The sequence below is a fragment of the Fistularia commersonii genome, chromosome 9 (genome assembly GCF_037954325.1).
Source record: "Fistularia commersonii isolate RoL2024-O1a breed Wild chromosome 9, RoL_Fcom_v1.0, whole genome shotgun sequence".
NCBI classification, from domain to species: domain Eukaryota; kingdom Metazoa; phylum Chordata; class Actinopteri; order Syngnathiformes; family Fistulariidae; genus Fistularia; species Fistularia commersonii.
Genome location: NC_141292.1, coordinates 283851 through 303320, shown reverse-complemented (window position 1 = coordinate 303320; position 19470 = coordinate 283851). Strand labels below are relative to the sequence as shown.

Here is a 19470-nt window from a genome sequence, read left to right as displayed (position 1 = left end):
GTGTGTGTGTGTGTGTGTGTGTGTGTGTGTGTGTGTGTGTGTGTGTGTGTGTGTGTGTGTGTGTGTGTGTGTGTGTGTGTGTGTGTGTGTGTGTGTGTGTGTGTGTGAGCCTCGACACAAAGCGCCGGCAGATGGTCGGGCCGCCGCCAGCCGCGGTTGCCAGGTTGGTGGGGATCCCCCCCTCCAGTCACGCACACCCCGCACGGTAACGCGTGGAGAGTCCCCGCAGACACGGAGCTGATCGGTGAGACTCGGAGCTCGAGGAGAGCCGGTCCGACCCGGCGCCCCGCACCGGGTCACCTGTCGCGTCCCGGGTCCTGCGGGTCGGACTCCGTGGGTCCGGATTCCGCCACGAATCGTCCGTGGTGCCGCCGGTGTCCGCGTGTTTTCGGGCCGTGCGGGTCCGCGGGCGATCACGTCTCCGTGCGCGCGGCCGCGTGGGTTCCCGGGCGGATCTGGCAACCCGGACACGCAATCCGTGTCAAACGCCGGTCGCCGTGAGAATAAAGGCCGCCGTTCGTTTCCGCCCGTTCCTTTCTTTCGTGCTCGTTTCCCGCTCCCCCACTCACCCACCCACTCACCCACCCAGCCCGTGGCTCCCGTGGATCTCGTCCGTCCGTCCGTCCGTGGAGCTCCGGTGCTAATCCGGTCACCATGTTCCGGTGGGCAGGTGTCTGCGGCGCGGAGGCCGCGGGATGACGGCCCGGTGCGGCTCTCCGGTCCGCGGGCTCAGTGGCTCTTTGTCCGGCGGACGATGAGGATCTTCCCCCCGCGGCCCACACCCACGCCCACGCCCACGCGACCGTCCGCTCGACCGGAGTAGCGGCTGCGGCGAAGACCGGCGAGCGGCCACCGGCGGCGGGGCCGGCGATGCCCGCGGGCTGCGGCTCTTTGGCGGCTGGGCTCGGCGGCTGAGGCCGCGGACGGAGGACAGGCGTGCGTGTGCGTGTGCGTGTGCGAGTGCGAGTGCGGGGATGAAGATGGTGTTCCGGAGCGAGGAGATGTGCCTCGCGCAGCTCTTCCTGCAGTCCGGCTCCGAGTACGACTGCATCAGCCAGCTGGGGGAGATGGGCCTGGTCGAGTTCCGGGACGTGAGTACACACGCCGCGCGTGCACGTCTGCGTCCCCGCCGGTCTGGATCTCCTGGAAGTCCAGGGTTCCTTCAGGTCTGGATGTCCTGCCGGTCTGCATCTCCCGGAGGTCCGGATCTCCTGCGGGTTTGGATCTCCTGCGGGTCTGGATCTCCTGGAGGTCCGGGTCTCCTGGAGGTCTGTATTTCCTGGAATTCCAGAGTTCCTTCAGGTCTGGATCTCCCACTGGTCTGGATCTCCTGGAGGTCTTGATTCCTGCCGGTCTGCATCTCCTGGAGGTCCGATCTCCCTGCAGATCTGGATCTCCTGCAGGTCCAGGGCTCCTGCAGATCTGGATCTCCTGGAGGTCTGGGTCTCCAGGGGCGTGTGTGTGTGTGTGTGTGTGTGTGTGTGTGTGTGTCCGTGCACGTGTGGGGCAGGAGCCTCCATCTTGGCTGAGGGCACCTGACCTGATAGTAGCCCCTCTGCTCTCCAGCTCAACCCCAGCGTCAGCTCCTTCCAGCGCCGCTTCGTCAGCGAGATCAAGAGGTGCGAGGAGATGGAGAGGATCCTGGGTAAGGGGGGGGGGGGGTTCTCCATATTAGGACCTTCAGTCTGATGAGACCCGGGAGCAGATCCTGGGCGGGACAGGAACCGAGGGACGGCCGGAGAACATCTGACGGGCTTGTGATAAACGGAAGCTAATGCTGGAGATCTGCGGTCCAGACGCCACCTGGGTCTCCTCTGGCACGTCCAGAGGATGAAGATGGACGTGAAGGCCTCGTGAAGCTTCTCCTGGAGTAACGCTGTGGTTGTTGTGGGCAGGTTTCCTCCTGAGGGAGATCCAGAAGGCCAACATCGCTGTTCCTGAGGAAGATGAAGGTCCGCTGGCCCCCCCGCCCAGACAGGTCCTGGAGATCATGGTGAGCGATCTCTCACACACACACACACACACACACACACGCACATGCACACGCAGACGTGCTCGGTGTGAATCCCCGTCTGTTGCGCTCAGGAGCAGCTCCAGCGGCTGGAGATGGAGCTCAGCGAGGTGGCGAGGAACAAGGAGAAGCTCCGCAGGAACCTGCTGGAGCTCACCGAGTACACACACATGCTGAGGATCACACGCACCTTCATCCACAGCCGCTCCAGAGTGAGTGTGCCACTATTGCCCCCCCCCACACACACACACACACACACTTTTGCCACCTGCACGGGGTCTGGTTCCCATGGAACCTGGACCTGGCGGTGTTACTCCACATGATGTTCCTCTCCGTGCACGTGAGCAGTCCTGAGTGAAACCTGTTCCTTCTCACTAGCATGAGGCTCTTGGTCCCCAGTATGAAGAGTTCCCCACCATGGAGACGGACTCGGTGACGGGCTGCACCGGCATGCAGAGGCTGGGAGCCAAGCTGGGGTGGGTCTGTCCTTCACGTCCTCCTCTCGGTCCCACGGACCTCCTCCCAGAACCGGGCCGTCCCGGCAAAATCAAACCTTCCATCTCCAAACCGCCTTCCGGTTCTCCTCCGTCCGCTCGTGGCGCCGAGTTCCCGTTTCTTTCGGTTTCCCCATTTCCTCCCCGACTCTGGTTCTGAGCCCACGCGTCCCTCCTCTTCCCAGGTTCGTCTCCGGCCTCATCCAGCGGGTGAAGGTGGAGGCCTTCGAGAGGATGCTGTGGAGAGTCTGCAAAGGCTACACCATCCTCAGCTACGCCGAGGTGGACGAGAACCTGGCCGACTTCGACACGGTGAGTCGCGACGTCGAAGGACGCGGGTGACGGAGACGGTCGGACGGGGAAGAGTCGGAGCCTCGGGCGGCTCCGCGCCTTCGGTCCCGACGCTTCGGGAAACGATCGGTCGTTGCTTTACGTTTCCGGGTTCTCTTCACGGAGAGCGAAGCGAGCGTAGAAAGATCAGACCGTCTCCGTGCCGATCCTTCACCCCGCCGGAGGTCTTCTCCGTGCCCTTTGGAGGCTCGCGGTGACCTTTATCCACAGAGGCCCAACGCTCGGCTCTCCGGGGCCTTTCCGTCGCCCCGCAGACGTCCAAGGAGACGTGGTTGAAGGACCAGAAGGTCCCCTGCATCTGCTGACGCCGCTGTGTGTGGTTTTCAGGGGGAGATCGGCAAAAGCGTCGTGTTCCTCATCTCCTTCTGGGGCGACCAGATCGGACAGAAAGTCCAGAAAATCTGCGACTGGTGAGTCAGGCGACCGTCTCTGACCTCCAGACATCCTCCTGCGCGCCATCCCGACGCTGCCTCTGTCCTCCACAGCTACCACTGCCACCTCTACCCGCACCCCGAGAACGACGAGGAGAGGGCGGACGTGCTGGACAGCCTCAGGACGCGCATCCAGGATCTCAACAACGTAGGACGAGTCGGACCCTCGGGCTCCTCGTGGAAGGTGGACAGACGTCCTCTAAGGGCGGCGGTGTCTCCCTGCAGGTGCTGCACCGCACTGAGGACTACCTGAGGCAGGTGCTCCAGAAGGCCTCCGAGTCGGCGTACACGTGGGTGGTGCAGGTGAAGAAGATGAAGGCCATCTACCACATCCTCAACCTCTGCAGCTTCGACGTCACCAACAAGTGTCTGATCGCCGAGGTGTGGTGCCCCGTCAGCGACCTGGCCAACCTGCGGGGGGCGCTGGAGGAGGGCTCGGTGAGAACCGCACGGACGCCCGGCCCACTGGGTAATGTCTGGCGAGCGCGGCGGTCCACCGGGAGCGAGCACCCGGAGACGTCACGTGGACGACCTTCTGGAAGGAGAGAGCGAAGAACAAGAAGGACAGAAGATAGAAGGAGTGATGGTCGGGGAGGGGAGGGACGGGGCGGCTGTCACCGCCACACCGGCTACATGCTAATACTCGCTAGCGCAGGAGACGGGGCGCAATATTCACAAGAAATGCTGCAGGATGAAGGATGAGCGAGGCCGGGGCCGCCGGAGGAGGCGGGTGAGGTCCACGTGACCTCGGCGTAACCTCAGTGTTCCTTCTCCTGCAGAGAAAAGGCGACGCCACCGTCCCGTCCTTCGTGAACCGCATCCCGAGCGCCGACACTCCGCCCACCCTGGTGAGGACCAACAAGTTCACCTCCGGCTTTCAGAGCATCGTGGAGGCGTACGGCGTGGGGGACTACCGGGAGGTCAGCCCAGGTAAGGCCCGCCCACCGTGTGTGTGTGTGTGTGTGTGTGTGTGTGTGTGAGATAGCATCTTCTCAGGACCGGCGTCCCTGCTGTCCCTCTGGTAGCCCCGTACACCATCATCACCTTCCCCTTCCTGTTCGCCGTGATGTTCGGGGACCTGGGCCACGGGACGGTCATGAGCCTGTTCGCGCTCTGGATGGTGCTGACGGAGAAGAAGCAGAAGAAGAAACGCTCCGGCAACGAGGTGGGCGTGGGCTCCTGGCGCTCAGAGCCCGCTGATGGAGAAGGTTCCCCCCACGGCTGAAGGTTCTGCGTGTGGTTCCTCATCAGATTTGGGCGACGTTCTTCAGCGGGCGCTACATCATCCTGATGATGGGGCTCTTCTCCGTCTACACCGGCCTCATCTACAACGACTGCTTCTCCAAATCCCTCAACATCTTTGGCTCCGGCTGGAACATCAAGCCCATGTTCTCCAGCCAGCAGTGGACGTAGGTTTCCAGGAGAGACGGCGTCTGACGAGCGCTTCGTTGGCGTGTTGGGTTTCTAACCTGATGTCCCCCCAGGAACAAGACCCTGCGGACGAACGCTCTGCTCACTTTGGACCCCAACGTCAGCGGGGTCTTCACCGGCCCGTACCCGCTCGGCATCGACCCCGTGAGTAGATGCCCGGCGGCCGCCGTCAGGCCACCGCCGCGGCATCTTTGTCACCGGCCGCTTGTTCACGGCTGCAGATCTGGAACATGGCGGCGAACCGGCTGTCCTTCCTGAACTCCTACAAGATGAAGATGTCCGTCATCGTCGGCGTCGTCCACATGAGCTTCGGGGTGGTGCTGAGCATCTTCAACCACCTGTGAGTGGCGTGACCTCGCCGTCTTTCGCTGTCTGTCCTCGCCGATCCGAGGGCGGCGTCCTGAGGACGAGGAGCTCTTCCTCTGGATGCAAACGTTTTCCTCCCCCTCCCCCCGCAGGCACTTCCGACAGAAAAGTAATGTCTACCTGCTGTTTGTCCCCGAGCTGCTCTTCCTGCTCTGTCTCTTCGGCTACCTGGTCTTCATGATCTTCTACAAGTGGCTGGCCTTCGGCGCGCGGGACTCCAGCCTGGCTCCCAGCATCCTCATCCACTTCATCAACATGTTCGTCATGCAGGGGAAGGACGCCGTGGCCCTTTACCCCGGACAGGTGAGTCCCGGCGGACCGAGTCGCCCCCCCGTCGCCCCGTCACCCCGCCGGCGTCTCTTCTCCTCTGGCTTCCACAGACGGGGCTCCAGGTCTTCCTGGTGGCGGTGGCCATGCTGTCGGTTCCCGTGCTGCTCTTTGGGAAACCTCTCTTCCTGTACTGGCTTCACCGCGGAGGCAAAGGCCTGCGCAGGCGCAGAGTACGTCCTCCGTCGCCGCCGCTCCTCCGCCCGGAGGCTCCGGCTCTCCTCGTGGCGCCGCCGTCTGACGGCGTCTGACGGCGGGCTCTCTTCTTGGCGGTCAGGGGTACGAGAGGGTGAGGCACGCCAGCGAGGACGACAGCTCCGCGGCGCCCACGTACGAGGACGATGAAGAAGAAGGACTGGATGAAACGGCCGGCAGAGAAGCTCTTCCCAAAGAGGTCAGAGATGTTTGCTGTTCTTCCTTCTCCCACAGCCGACGTGACGACCAGATTCTAGCGGCCGGAGCGGCCGACCCGGCATCCCGCACCGCGGGATGGAAACCGGCGGGACACAAGCGAGGAGGCGTCTGGGACGAGGAGGCATCTGGAAGGCAGATCTTTGTCTCTGGGTCCACCGCTGGACCCGCTGGAATCCAGACCGTCTGCTCTTCTGCTGCCTTTTCACGCAGGATGTTCTGACGTCCTTTGTCCGGCAGTTTGACCTGGCGGACGTGCTGCTGCACCAGGCCATCCACACCATCGAGTACTGCCTGGGCTGCATCTCCAACACGGCGTCCTACCTGCGGCTCTGGGCCCTCAGCCTGGCCCACGCCCGTAAGTGGAGGTCGACGTCTTCGCGCCGCCGCCGCCGCCTCTGGCAGGAGCGCGGAAGGTCGGGGTGACCCGCTGTGGTTTGTGCTGGCAGAGCTGTCGGAGGTCCTGTGGGCCATGGTGATGCGCCTGGGTCTCCGGCTGACCACCAGGGTGGGCGTGGTCCTCCTGGTCCCCGTGTTTGGCCTCTTCGCCGCGCTCACCGTCTCCATCCTGCTGGTCATGGAGGGCCTGTCCGCCTTCCTCCACGCTCTCCGCCTCCACTGGTGAGTCTCGGACGTGCCGCGCTCAACTCGGGTCACGTGAGTCCTCGTGAATCCTCACATCCGAGGCGAGAAGCTCAGGTTCACGTCTGCAGGGATCTGCGGGCTCCAGACAGCAAGGAGACCTCGGGCGTTCCACAAGAAGCTCCTAGGACGCCCCGGATACCCTGCCGCGGGTCGTCGCCGCTGTTCTATTAATCCTCATCACACTCACAACGTTAAAGCGGCGCGCCGGCTGAGCCGTAGTGGTTGTTCGCGATCCGCATCTTTCTTCCTTTTCTCCGTCTCCTTGTCCACCTCGCCGGCGAGCGTCCGGGCCTCGGAATGCGAGCGTCGGCTGAAAGTTTCCCCTCTGCCTGTGGTTTGGTTTCAGGGTGGAGTTCCAGAACAAGTTCTACCACGGGAGCGGCGTGAAGTTTGTCCCGTTCGACTTCTCCCTGCTGCCGTCTGCCTTCGAGCAGGACGGCCTGCTGTAGTTGTGGAAGCGTCCAACTCTGACCCGGGGAGGGAAACGGGGGGGCGACGCACACTGTGATACCAGCGGGGAAAAAAACCCACGGCCACCTTCCGGGCCACGGAAAGACACTCGTAGCAAGGTTTTCCACGGCGGGGATTTTTAAAGCGCCGCGGGCCGGGCCGGGCCGGGCCGGGCCGGGCGACCGCCTCGCCGCTCGGCCCGGCCTCCGGTCCGCCGACGCCTCCGTCTGCTCCTTCTCTTTTGGTTCGCACCGACGATTGTTCCGGCCCAAACTCCGTCGGCGTCGTGCTGCGTAAACCAGATTTACATTATTTACACGGTATTTAAATGAAAGTTTTCTCGGCGCCGGTCGTGCCGATGTAGTGCCATAGAGACGCGGGCGGCCGCGGCGTGGCGACGCCTCAGCGCTCGGCTTCCACGAGCCACCGCGCCCGAGCCCCGGCGCCGCTGCCTCGCATACCTTTCTCTGAAAAATGAAAAAGCGGCACTTTTCAAAAGCGATTGTCGAAGGTGTGCCGGGAAGCCGAGCGGAGCCGCCCACGATTGTTAGTTGTTTGCTTATTTACTATTTAATGCATTGATTTCAACGTAAGCCTCCCTGTAACCTGCTGGAAATAGTGAAAACGGAGGTCTTAGAGCTTCTCTCCGCTGATACGGCTTCCTGCGTCCGTTGACATGTAACCATGCTATTTATTTACACCCGTCTGTATAGGAGTCTCATACTTTACCTTCTGGATGTGTTCAATAAAGGTCTCCTAAACTGCAAGCCGAAGGCCTTCTGCTTTTGACTCAACGTCAGGATGGAGGGTTTTTATTTTTTGGCTCAGATACGGATACAGAGCCATAGATGTGTGTGAGGCGATGGACAATAACTAATAAGTCATTAAATAAGAACGCTACACACAACTGAACGATGCTCAGGAGATCCTGAGGAGCGAACGCGGTCCATGAAGCTGCTTTGGACCTGCAGGTCAAGATCATCAGGTGAAGGGTCACACAGAGGTCGTGGTGCTGAGCCGTCTCGGCGCGGCGTGGAGGAGCTGTTCCTCAGCCTGGTGGTCCAGATCTGGATGCTTCGCGACCTCCTCCCTGAAGGGAGAGGGACAAAGGTGTGTGTGTGTGTGTGTGTGTGTGTGTGGGGGGGGGTCCTTCTGCATTTGGTGGTGGAAAGCTGCTCCCAGCGATCCTCCGTGCATCTTTAACCCCCTCTGCAGGAGGGAGCAGCTGCAGGGCCTCACGGTGCTGCAGGTGCAGAGGTCATCTCCACACTGCAGTAGAGAAGGTCTGAACCCTCCTCAGTCCTCCAGGAAGGAGAAACCTGGAGACACCTGGTTGCTCCAGGTCAGCTTTGGCAGCTGGAGCTGCAGAAGACCGTTCTCTCCATGCCGCCGCTCCAGGTGTTCTGCCTCGGACCCACGGGTGACGGGGATGCATCCAAGGTCCCGTCAGCGGACGAGGCGGGACTCAGGCTGGACCTTCACAGGGATGCGCACACACACACACACACACACACACACACACACACACACACACACACGGACGGATGGACGGGTGAAAATGATGCTGCCCAGCATTCCTCGCAGGTGGCTTCCAGCTGGAGGATGTCAACAAATGTTTCCAGATGTGTGTGTGTGTGTGTGTGTGTGTGTGTGTGTAATGTGCAGTCCCCCCCCCCCCCCCCCCCCGCCGCTTGTGTGACAGAAGGTCTCCACATCTCCACATCTTCTCTCTTCTCATGCGGACCGTTGCAGAGATCCGCACGCCCGTGCACCCCGCCCCCGGGATGTGATGACGTCACTCACAGCCCCCGTCCACTTCCGGTCCCCCCCCTCTCTCCCAGCAGCCGAAGTTCCGCCGCTGACGTCACGATGCCGCGGTTTCGCCGAGTCACGGCGGACGCACGGCGGCCGTCGGTCGCTCCTCCGGCCGTCCTTGCAGCCTCGTAGGCCGCGGAGCCCCGACCGCCCGCCGGCTCACCCGCGGAAGCATCGCGCGGCGGCGAACGGCGGAGGGGAAGCGGCGCGTCGGCGGCGGCGGCGGCGGCGGCGGGGGCCCGATGAGCGAGCTGGTGCGGAGCCTGCTGCCGGTTCCGGACTCCTGCAGAGGCTGGATCTTCAAGTGGACCAACTACCTGAAGGGCTACCAGATGCGCTGGTTCGTCCTCAGCGACGGGATGCTGTCCTACTACAGGTACGCGGGCCGCGGGGCGGCCGCCGGGCTCAGACCTCAGACCGGGCTCAGACCTCCGGCTCAGACCTCCGGCGGAGGCGGCGGGAGGAAGTTTTACCGTCGGCCGAGTTCTTTTCCCCCGAATCACACCTGAGCTTCTTCACTTCGGCCATCAGCCGGGAGAACCTCCGGTCAGGTCTCCTCAGCGGCACACAGGAGACCTCCTTCCAACAGCTCGTGGCCGAAGGTGCGAGTGGAAGCGGCAACTCCACGGTCTGAAGCTCCACAAGGTTTCAATCCAAAGACGCCTCTGCAGGACAGCGTCCAGTGGAGACCAGGCCTCTCCTGCTCTCCAGGTGGTCTCTGCAGAAAGGGAACGGAGGCCCGAAGACGTTCTGCAGCTCGCCGAGGAAGATTTCCATCCGTCTCTGACGTTTTGAAGAGATCTTATCTCCTCGTCCGTCAGGCGGACGTCCCTCGCTGCTCCACTGCACTCTGACAGCAGCAGGTGGTACTGGAGATGAAGATGCAGTCCATGTTCTGCAGATGTGAGGTGATGTAAGGGGGCGGCCAACGCAGGAGGTCCAGCACACTTTCCTGGTGGGCCTCCAGGCTCCTCCTGGTGTGTGTGAGCGACACACCGAAGCCTGGCTGCTCCCCGGCCGCCGCTCGTGGTTCATCCATCTCGGCTTCGGCGCAGAGAACCAGCTTCCAGGAGCTCGAATGAAGGAGCGACGATCATTGTTTTCCAAGCGCGAATCAGAAGCAGTGCACTTTGTATTGGTGTTTCACAGGCGGAGCCTCCACCTCACAGCCAGAAGGTCCCCGGTTCCGTGTGAGTTGCCGTGTTCTGCCCATGTCTGCGTGGGGTTCCTCGGGGTTCCTCGGGGTTCTCCAGGTTCCTCCGGCAGGCCAAAACATGCAGGAGTGACGGCGGAGACGTCCACGGTGCAGACACGTCTCTGAGGTGCTTTCAGGTCGACACACAGCACCTGTAGGGTTTGCAGGGCGGCTGTCAGGGCGGCACCAGGAGGACACGTAAAACAGGAAGCTCTTGTCCTTCACCATCATCCAGACACCTCGCTCCTGTCTTAGTTTCCTTTGAGGTCCTCGTCCCTGGACGTCCAGGAACCCGGAAGCACCATGAGATGACGCCTCGCTCCTGTCTTTGTTTCTATCGCGGTCCTCGTCCTCGGACGGCTCCCCCGGAAGCACGGCGGGACGTCTCTGAAGGGAGGTTCTCATTTCGATGTGCTCCTCACGGCGTCTGTGCTGGTTTCCCTCAGGACCAGGGCGGAGATGGCCCACGCCTGCAGGGGCGCCATCCCCATGGCGACGGCGCACATCGAGCTGGCCGACACCTGCCGCCTGGTGCTGACCAGCGGAGGCCGAAGCTACCACCTGAAGACCTGCTCGGAGGCGGACCGCCAGCGCTGGGCGGCGGCCCTGCGGCGAGCCAAGGCCGACGCCGCCCCGCTGACGCACCACTCCGGTGAGAAGGACCTTCGCGCCGCTTCGCCACGATAGTCAGGAGGGCGGGGACGGAGAGGAGGAGGTCCTCCTGGGGAGGGACGAGCACGGAGATGATCGGCGAGGAGGCCATCGCGGGGTCGATGGTCCGGAGGGGAGGTCAGGATGAGGTGGTTCCAAGACAGAGCAGGGATGGAGAAGATCCAGGTGGAAGGAAGGATGCTGAGGTTACAGCTTCTGGGCAGGAGGTCCAGAGGAAGACCAGAGAGGAGGAGGTCTATGGACGGACCTCAGGAGGTGGATGGAGGAGATGGAGGAGGCTGATTGGCTGAGGGTTAGGCGGAGGCGGGTGATTGGCTGTGGCTTATATGAAGGCGAGTGATTGGCTGCTGGTTAGATGGAGGCGGGTGATTGTCTGTGGGTTAGATGGAGGCAGTTGATTGGCTGCGGGTTAGATGGAGGCGGGTGATTGGCTGTGGCTTATATGAAGGCGGGTGATTGGCTGCTGGCTAGATGGAGGCGGCTGATTGGCTGTGGCGACCTCTGAACAGAGCAGGCGCGAAGAAGAAGAATTTAAGAATGAGATTTCCTATTCTTCTGTTGGATTTCAGTCAAGATCAATAAATTCCTGTCTTTTGTGATTAGAACGTAACCCTCCTGACCTTTGAGCAGAGAAACGTGTTCCTCGTACTTATTCTGTCAAAGAAGGTGTTTCTGTAGGTCTAGAGCTTCTCTTTGAAATTTCCCATCCTGAAAAAGTCAACCAATTACGTGCGGCTGTAAATCTTTGTTTTTCAGTAAACTAAAAGATGTTTTCTACAAATCCAAAGTTGTTTTTGCATGCATGAAATTTCATCCACAATCCCCGGACATCTGTCCGAGTCCTCAGTGAAAACCAGCCTGCTGCCGCCACATTCAGCCACTTCTTTCGTTTCCCGAAAGCCTCTTCCTGTCAATCCAAAGCTGTTTGTTTCTGGCCTTCATCTGCTCCTTCAAGTGCGGCTCTCAGATCCATCTCCGTGCCTGTGTGAACATCTGGCCAGAAGGTGGCGCACACGCGCACGACACTGTGGCGCGGTCTGGCTCCGGCCTCCGGGGGGCGCTGCTGTCCTGGGCCGGGGCAGCCGTCGGGGCGTGATGGCGAGCGATGTGGCGCCGCAGGTCCTGGGACCGGTGCGTGCACTCTCCGTGCAGGTGTGTGTTCTCATGTGCGCTGTGAAAGCAGGGTGTGTTTCCTCCTCCCTCTTCCACACACACACACACACACACACACACACACACACACAGCCCCCCCCTCCCTGTGTGGCTGAGTGTGACGACAGCTGGAGCTGAATGAAGAGTCCTTGCTGTCGACTCCGCCTCCCGCTCGGAGGCGGTGGTGGTGGAGACGGCGGCGTGAGGGTTTCCGTGGAAGATGCTGTTCCTCCACACGCCGGCCGGACGGTAAGGAGAAGCCTGGAGCGACGCCTTCCCGGGAGACATCCGGTGAGTGTGTCGCTGCTGCCTGGCCGGACAGACCGTCTGCTGCGAGTCCGTCCTGTGTGTGAACGGGTGTGTGAACGGGTGTGTGAACGGCGTGGAGTTGGTTTCTAAGGCTTCTATGTGACTGGACTTCTCACCCATGTGTGAGCTGGACTTCTCGGGTCCATCGGGTCCACCTGGGTCTGCTTGTTTCAGGCGTGGCGGTGAGACCGGGAACAGACGCTCAGCTTCACACCTGACGGCCTCTGAGGCTCCACTGAGGAGGTTCACGGCTGTTCCTTCATAATCCTGCCAGGAGACCAGCAGGAAAACACCCTCGGGACTCGGTGTGTCTCCAGGGGTTGGAACAGAGGACAGGATGTGGTGCTGTGTGTGTGTGTGTGTGTGTGTGTGTGTGTCTCACACACGTCCCTGCATCCTGCAAACATGTTTTGTCTTCTTCTGTGCCAAAGTGTTGGGCTTCAGGTTGACCTACATATCTCCGTCCTCATCCGGCGTATCGTGCGATTACGTCCTCTGCTCTATGTGGGTCATGAAACCGTGACAGACACCTGAAGGATTTTCAATCCTCCCCCCGAGGGTTTCTTTTTGCTGGCCGGAGCGTCTCTGTGTCTGCAGCGGTCTGTCTTTGGTGCTTCAGACAGCAGGGCGTGAAGCCCACCTGCAGCCAGAAGCTTCAGGGGACGGAGTCAGATGTTTGGCTGGTGCAGCCGGGTCAGTGTCTTCAGCGTGGAGGAAGGAAACCCCCACGGTCTCCTTTCCTTCTGGGTGTCTGGAGCAGCAGCTTCCGGGTCGGTCAGTCTGGAGACCAGAAGGACGTCGGATCCGGAAAATCCTTTGTCTTGATCCTGGGTTTGAAGGGGGGGGTCCTCGAAGCGTCGGTTCCCCGAGTTCTTCCCGAGTTCTCCCCGAGCCGGTGGATCGATCCGGGCCGGCATCGGGGCAGGGAGGAGGAGACGGCGGCGAGAGGAGGAGGGCGGAAATGCGTCATCTTTTTTTTCCTCTCCCTTCTAAAAATAGCCGACCGATTGCCCGGGCTCATGTTTCCAAGGCAACCGTGTTCATTCACAGCTTTGCAAACTTGTCAAACACGGGGTGTTGGAGCCGCGTGAAGCGTCATCACCCTCCTCCATCGCCGCCGCCCCGGCCCGGGTCCGGAAGGTTTGCTCCGGCGGTGCGTTCGGCGTTCCTGGGTTAACGTCGCCTCCCTCGCGGGGGGACGGGAATCGTAGTCTGGAAACCCGCGTCAGACCTCGTAGATGTGGAGACGTCCCGGGGGAAACCCCACCCGCGGGTCCTCAGAGGATCTCGCCATGGTCGCGCCGCGAGCGTTGTCGGGTTATCGCCGAGCTGAACCCCGATGTGCTTTGCTCTGGTTCTGGTGCCTCCGTGAGAAGACGACTCGGGAGATGAAGGCCCCGAGGCGGCGGACGACCGCGCCCTGACCCCGGGAGCGCTCAAGACCCTGGCCGGCAAGCTGGAGGATCTGATCACCTGTAACGAGCTGATAGGGAAGCACGGCGCCGCCCTCCAGCGCTCCCTGAGCGAGCTCGAGGAGCTGCGCGTCTCCGCCGACAGCGTGGACAAGGTGAAGGCGGTCAATGAGCGAGCCACCCTCTTCCGCATCACCTCCAACGCTATGATCAATGTGAGTGGACCTCTTTAGCCCGCCGTGACGAGGCGCCTCCGCCTTCTCACGCGTGTCGCCTTCGCTCCCCAGGCTTGTCGTGACTTTCTGGACGTGGCGGAATCTCACAACCGAAGATGGCGGAAGGCCCTGCAGCATGAGAGGGAGCAGCGTCACCACCTGGAGGAGACCATCGAGCAGCTGGCCAAACAACACAACAGCCTGGAGAAAGCCTGGAAGGAGAGCGCCGCCCCGTTTTCAGGTGAGACGGGCGGCCGGGTCCCCGACGCCTGGCCTCGGGTTCACAGGAGGGGGATTTAACCGAAGGGGGAGGAGAAAGAGTGGAGTCCACAGTGGAACCCCGACCCAGGGCTGGAGCTCGTGCCTCCATCTGCTCCTTTTTCTAATTCGTTTCCCCATTAAAATGAAGTGAAACACCACCATCAGTTCCAGACCCTGGTTTTGGTTTTTGTTTTGAAATAAGAAAAAATGCACTGCAGTTGTCTCTGGACCTCCTCATGTTGCTGCTGTGTAAGCAGTGCAAGGCTGCTGCAGGTGCCCTCCCATGGAGAACGCCCCTCACGTCCACTGATCTGAGCAACGTGAGGGAGAGCACCATCTTAGCCTAGCTTAGCTTAGCTTAGCTTATCTTAGGACCTCTGTCTGCCCACAGGTGTGGACAGAGCACAGCAGGAGGATACAAGCGACGAGCACGATGAGTTCTTCGATGCCATGGAGGAGACGCCTGCCTTCATTACCGTGACCGCCAACGCCGACAGCCAGCACAAGTGAGACAACACACACACACACACACACACACACACACACACTCACAGGCGTGCCGGAGCTGAACCCCTTTGGTCTGTGTGAAAGTGTGAAAGTGCCGTTCTCTCCGGCAGGCGCTCAGGAAGTAACCAGAGTATGATGAGCGGCGGAGTACCGAGCGAGTGGACCCACAACGAGAACGTACGTTCCCGGACGTCCGGGTGCTGCCGCGAGGCAGAGCTTCTCCCGACGCAGCTTCGGGGACGAAATTATCGTCGACGGGCCGACCCGCGTTGCCGGGAACGCCTGCCTGGGAGGTTCTCACGGTGCCTCCAGGAACGGCGGTGATCCCCCAGAGCCTGCACCCCTGCTCTGGAGACCACCTGTCGCCGGACGGGTCTCCTGAGACCGTCCCTTATCTTCCGATAATTACCACTTAAAACCAGTCAACGTGATGTGATGAACACGCCGGGAAGGAAATGAAAGTTGCATCTCCACCCGCCTGTGTCTGTCCTGAAGGAGACCTCCAGCATGAACCACGTGCAGCTGCGACGCCCCCGACGCAGCCGGATCCCCGACAAGCCCAACTACTCCCTCAACCTGTGGAGCATCATGAAGAACTGCATCGGGAAAGACCTGTCCAAGATCCCCATGCCGGTGAGTGCCGGAGCTGCGCCGGGACGGTGAGGTCATCTGGGCGGACTTCAACACGCCTCCCTGTCCTCGTGGCCGCAGGTCAACTTCAACGAGCCCCTGTCCATGCTCCAGCGACTGACCGAGGACCTGGAGTACAGCGAGCTCCTGGACCGGGCCGCTCGCTGCGACTCCTCCTTGGAGCAGATGTGCCTGGTGGCCGCCTTCTCCGTGTCCTCCTACTCCACCACCGTCCACCGCACCGCCAAGCCCTTCAACCCCCTGCTGGGGGAAACCTACGAGCTGGACCGGCTGGAGGAGTACGGCTACCGCTCCGTCTCCGAGCAGGTACGTCCCTTCTCCACAGACACGGCCGTGGTCGCTGGAGTCTGGAGACACCCCGTCCCACGTGAAGGCCCGTCTCCCCTGGATGGAGCTCGGAGCTCTGACGTGGTGCGCGTCGGGTGCCTCCAGATCTACTGTTGGCTTCGCCTCCACTGGGTGTTTTGCCTCCACTCCCCTCAGAGCAGACGCTCTCCACCAACAACTCTATCGGAGTGGCACCTACTTTAGGTCTATGAAGCTCCACGAGCACGTCCGCCGCTCCACTGAGGAGCTGAACCACCGGGCGTTCGAGAACGACGGATGAGAAAACTCAAGATCAGTGCGTGTGACCTTGAGTTCATCCAAGATTGAAATCCTTGCCTGCTTTCTGGAATCTGATGTAGATGTTTTGGCCTCTGTCAAAGACAAAATCCCGGCCAACTCGTGTTTAAAAACATCTCGCAGGAGAGCGAGGTGTTAACCTCACTCCTGCATTCTACCAGGCTTGTCTTCTGCTGGCCTCGGGCTCACAGTTGGATGGTCCCTCTGAAAGCCCTTCACGGTACAAGAGTTACAAATAATCATCTGCCATAAATAGCAGGATATTTCAGGTCGTCTGAGCGTGCCGATGCAGCTCGGTGTGTGACCTCCGGACCTTCTCCCCCCCGCAGGTCAGCCACCACCCCCCCGCGGCGGCGCACCACGTGACCTCGGAGCGAGGGTGGACGCTGTGGCAGGACATCACCATCGAAAGCAAGTTTCGCGGGAAATATATCTCTGTCATGCCGACAGGTGGGGCAACTTCTCCTCGTCCGAACGTCCCTGTTTCTGACCCGTCTGTGACCCGTCTGTGACCCGTCTGTGACCCGTCTGTGACCCGTGTCCATGTCTCCGTCTGGGACGCAGGATTCATACACCTGAAGTTCCACTCAGGTGGAAACCACTACGTGTGGAGCAAAGTGACCTCCACCGTGCACAACACTATCGTGGGGAAGCTCTGGATCGATCAGGTGTGTGTGTGTGTGTGTGTGTGTGTGTGTGTGTGTGTGCGTGTGTGTGTTCCCCACTCACGCTGAGAATGAGAACGAGCTCTGCACCTTCACTGAGCCTCACTGCCTTTCTGGCCACCTTCTCTTGTGGACAGTCAGGTGACATCGACGTCGTGAACAGCACCACCAAGGAGACCTGCCACCTCAAGTTCTACCCCTACAGCTACTTCTCCAGGGAGGCTCCACGCAAGGTAGGTCCTCCACCTGGACTCGCACCGTTTTCACGCTTGCTCTTGGCATCGTCCGGCAGACGCCCGGAGGAAGAAGGGGAGACGGTGTCGGACAGAAGCCGAAGCTGGAACGGCCGAGTGTCACGCGGGTTCTCGTCGTCGCCAGGTGACCGGCGTGGTGGAGGACAGAGACGGCACGGCCCGTTACGTCCTGTCGGGAACCTGGGACGAGAAGCTGGAGAGCGCCAAGGTGGTGGACAGCAGCCAGGGCTGCGGAGGCTCCGAAGGCAAGCGGAAGACGGTGTATCAGACGCTGCGTCCGAAGCCGCTGTGGAAGAAGTACCCTCTCCCGTGAGTCGGTCGATCTCCTCCGAGGCCTCGCCGCCGTCCCGGCCCCTCCCGACCGCTCCTGTCCTCCCGCCGCCTCCGCAGGGACAACGCCGAGAACATGCACTTCTTCTCCGCCTTGGCTCTGACCCTGAACGAGCCGGAGGACGGCGTGGCGCCCACAGACAGCCGCCTGCGCCCCGACCAGCGGCTGATGGAGGCCGGCCTGTGGGACGAGGCCAACGCCCACAAACGGCGTCTGGAGGAGTGTCAGAGGCTGGAGAGGAAGAAGAGGGAGGCGCAGGCCAACCAAGCCCTGGCGGAAGGTGAGTGTCGGCAAGCCCCGCTTCTCCTCCGACCCGACACGTGAGATTGGGGCGACGGCAGGGGGCGCCGCCGCTCTGCGACACCACGCCGGGCAGATTGGGCTCAACGCGCCGTCACATCATCCCACTGGCTCAGGGGTTAGAACCTCAAATGTGAAATCTGCAAAAGAGCGGGCGGGATCGCATTCTGGTTCAGAGCTGCCCGTCTGCTGAGGACCGGAGCCTCGAAACGGCTGTCTTTGTCTCCAGGGCAGGAGATCGAGGGTTACCAGCCGCTGTGGTTCGAGAGGAGGACGGAGGAGACCACGGGCGAGGTCTCCTACGCCTATAGGGGAGGCTACTGGGAGGCCAAGGAGCGCCAGGACTGGAGCCAGTGCCCCGAGATCTTCCAGGACCAGACGGCCAGCTGCTCCCCGCCAAGCACAAATCCACCTCAGGCTTCCGGACGCTAGTCTTCCCCTGAACGCATGGCCTCCGCCGGGCGCCATCCATACGCATACTCTGCAACGTACACGACCGATTCATGTGCATGCTTACATTTCATGCACAGTTGTGTGTGTGTGTGTGTGTGTGTGTGTGTGTGTGTGTGTGTGTATACCTCCTTCTGAATGCTGTAACGGCGTGTTCCTCTCGCTGAGCTCTGGAGGATCCTCAGCAGCAAGCTTCTTTCTTTTGTGCCAAAAGACTGGTTGAGACACGCCGGCCTCCCTGCTGCAGCCTGGGGACTCCTGGGGACGTCCACCGCTTTCTTACAGCTCCAGGCCGGCGACAGCAGGGGACACGTTTCTTCTGGAAGGACAGCTGACCAAGGAGAAATCCTGATTCTGGTTGTGGTGGGACCTTGCCTCGCAGACCGTCTGTGTTCGGGTGGATTTACGAGCTGTGAGGAAGCCATTTATTGCCGCCACCCCGCGACGATAATAGATTGAACCTGAATGTTGGGACGGTCCCTCCGCAGGAAAAAAGACCTTAGTCGTCAGGATCAGACAGAACGGCCGACGTTGGGATGCACTGTAAAGTTCTTTGTGTCACGCCGAGGCTCCGGCTGTTATTTGCTTTCATTGGCTCGTGTTCCTCAGACAATGAAAACAGGGATGTTCTACCCGGAGACGCCATCCGGCCTCGGTCGCCCCCGGGACACGCTCACATCGACGAGGACCAGCATCTTTCACTTTGTCCTCCAGCTTCATGGAGGTTCAAAAGAACATCGCTGGAGCGTCGCCTCGGTTTTGTCGATAAAGAGGAGCATCTGCTGAGGCCCGGCGGTCGTTCTCCGTCCTGGAGGAGCCGGCCTGCGATCGACCCCACGATGGCTGCGATTCTTTTACAAACTGCAACAGTGTTCCCTGAAACACTTCCAGAAGACGAGGCCAGAGCTCCGTCTATCTCCACACTTCTGTTGGTTTATTCCCGGCGCGGACAATAAAAATAAATGCAGAGCAAATACGGCTTCTTCCTGAGTGACAAGCAGTGGCGTTGTTTCATAAGGTACGTCGGCTTCCCCCGAGGCCAAAGGGGCGGGCGGGAACGAGGCCGCTCACCCACGAATAACAAGGTCATTTATTTCCAGTTTTGACATTCTTGTACGTCGGCGGGCGACCGACATGCGTGACGGACGCTGGTTTAGGCGTGTGCATCGCAGCGCCGCAGCGGGACGCAAACTCGGGCTGAAGATCCCTGCGGGAGGAGGAGACCTGGCGGTACTTGAATCTCGGTGCTACTGCCACCATGTGACCCGTGTAGACGGAACCTGAACCTGAGTGGAGATGCTGTCGGGGCAAGTCTGTAGAAACAGGAAATGTACAAGGGACCGTTCAGAGAATGAGATCTTTAAATAAAGCACAATGTAATCACTAAAAAAGTCGAGGTCCCCATGGCAACAAATACTGCAACTACGCATGTTGTTGGGGCGCTCGGGCGCCTCCGGCGGGAAACTTCTTCTCGTACCCAGTTGTGTTTGCACTCTCGCCGACAAATGACGCATCTCATGGTTTGTGCCCGACGACCTCAAAAACCTAACATTTTTCACCCCGAATAAAAAGATGCCGTTGTCACCCTGCTGCCTCCCGTCAGACCCCGTCTGTCCGGGCCATCCCATCATCCCGCTCAGATTTACAAGATGACAAAGTCGACGGGGTTTTCTGGACGATGCCGGGACTAAACAACATTCACCGCTGAGATAATGTAAACATGCATCATCGGACAACTTT

The 19470-nt window shown here is 60.7% G+C and overlaps 2 protein-coding genes across 4 annotated transcripts; both read left to right on the top strand.

Annotated features, from left to right (window-relative positions):
• The first annotated feature begins 207 nt into the window (after positions 1 to 207).
• Positions 208 to 7684, top strand: atp6v0a2a (ATPase H+ transporting V0 subunit a2a). Of its 3 annotated transcripts, none has more exons than XM_086151687.1 (20): positions 208 to 1091; positions 1567 to 1645; positions 1896 to 1993; positions 2086 to 2223; positions 2411 to 2487; positions 2691 to 2817; positions 3184 to 3266; positions 3342 to 3435; positions 3513 to 3725; positions 4067 to 4217; positions 4313 to 4452; positions 4539 to 4696; positions 4772 to 4862; positions 4940 to 5058; positions 5177 to 5387; positions 5465 to 5584; positions 5689 to 5805; positions 6036 to 6180; positions 6272 to 6443; positions 6814 to 7684. In XM_086151687.1, the coding sequence occupies exons 1-20, from the start codon at positions 975 to 977 to the stop codon at positions 6914 to 6916; spliced, it is 2553 nt and encodes an 850-aa protein (XP_086007813.1). In that variant the 5' UTR covers positions 208 to 974; the 3' UTR covers positions 6917 to 7684. The 3 variants fall into 3 exon arrangements, with proteins under 3 accessions (XP_086007813.1, XP_086007811.1, XP_086007814.1); XM_086151685.1 differs by having other exon boundaries at positions 2390 to 2487; XM_086151688.1 differs by having other exon boundaries at positions 210 to 1091; positions 2390 to 2487; positions 6063 to 6180.
• Positions 7685 to 8757: 1073 nt separating this feature from the next.
• On the top strand, positions 8758 to 18701 carry osbp2a (oxysterol binding protein 2a). The gene is made up of 14 exons (XM_086151689.1): positions 8758 to 9108; positions 10374 to 10579; positions 13437 to 13687; positions 13760 to 13928; positions 14340 to 14454; positions 14566 to 14632; positions 14951 to 15088; positions 15167 to 15412; positions 16060 to 16180; positions 16295 to 16398; positions 16533 to 16628; positions 16774 to 16958; positions 17040 to 17260; positions 17510 to 18701. Exons 1-14 carry the CDS (start codon positions 8975 to 8977, stop codon positions 17710 to 17712), a joined length of 2256 nt encoding a protein of 751 aa, XP_086007815.1. The 5' UTR covers positions 8758 to 8974; the 3' UTR covers positions 17713 to 18701.
• Positions 18702 to 19470: the final 769 nt, after the last annotated feature.

Bases quoted from the DNA above. Each gene is read 5' to 3' on its own strand.
- atp6v0a2a (XM_086151685.1), top strand. From the start codon at position 975: ATGAAGATGGTGTTCCGGAGCGAGGAGATGTGCCTCGCGCAGCTCTTC. The intron at 3,267-3,341 runs GTGAGTCAGGCG...TGTCCTCCACAG, and splicing joins GTCCAGAAAATCTGCGACTG to CTACCACTGCCACCTCTACC. The intron at 5,806-6,035 runs GTCAGAGATGTT...CTTTTCACGCAG, and splicing joins GAGAAGCTCTTCCCAAAGAG to GATGTTCTGACGTCCTTTGT.
- osbp2a (XM_086151689.1), top strand. From the start codon at position 8,975: ATGAGCGAGCTGGTGCGGAGCCTGCTGCCGGTTCCGGACTCCTGCAGA. The intron at 13,929-14,339 runs GTGAGACGGGCG...GTCTGCCCACAG, and splicing joins GAGCGCCGCCCCGTTTTCAG to GTGTGGACAGAGCACAGCAG. The intron at 14,455-14,565 runs GTGAGACAACAC...TCTCTCCGGCAG, and splicing joins AACGCCGACAGCCAGCACAA to GCGCTCAGGAAGTAACCAGA.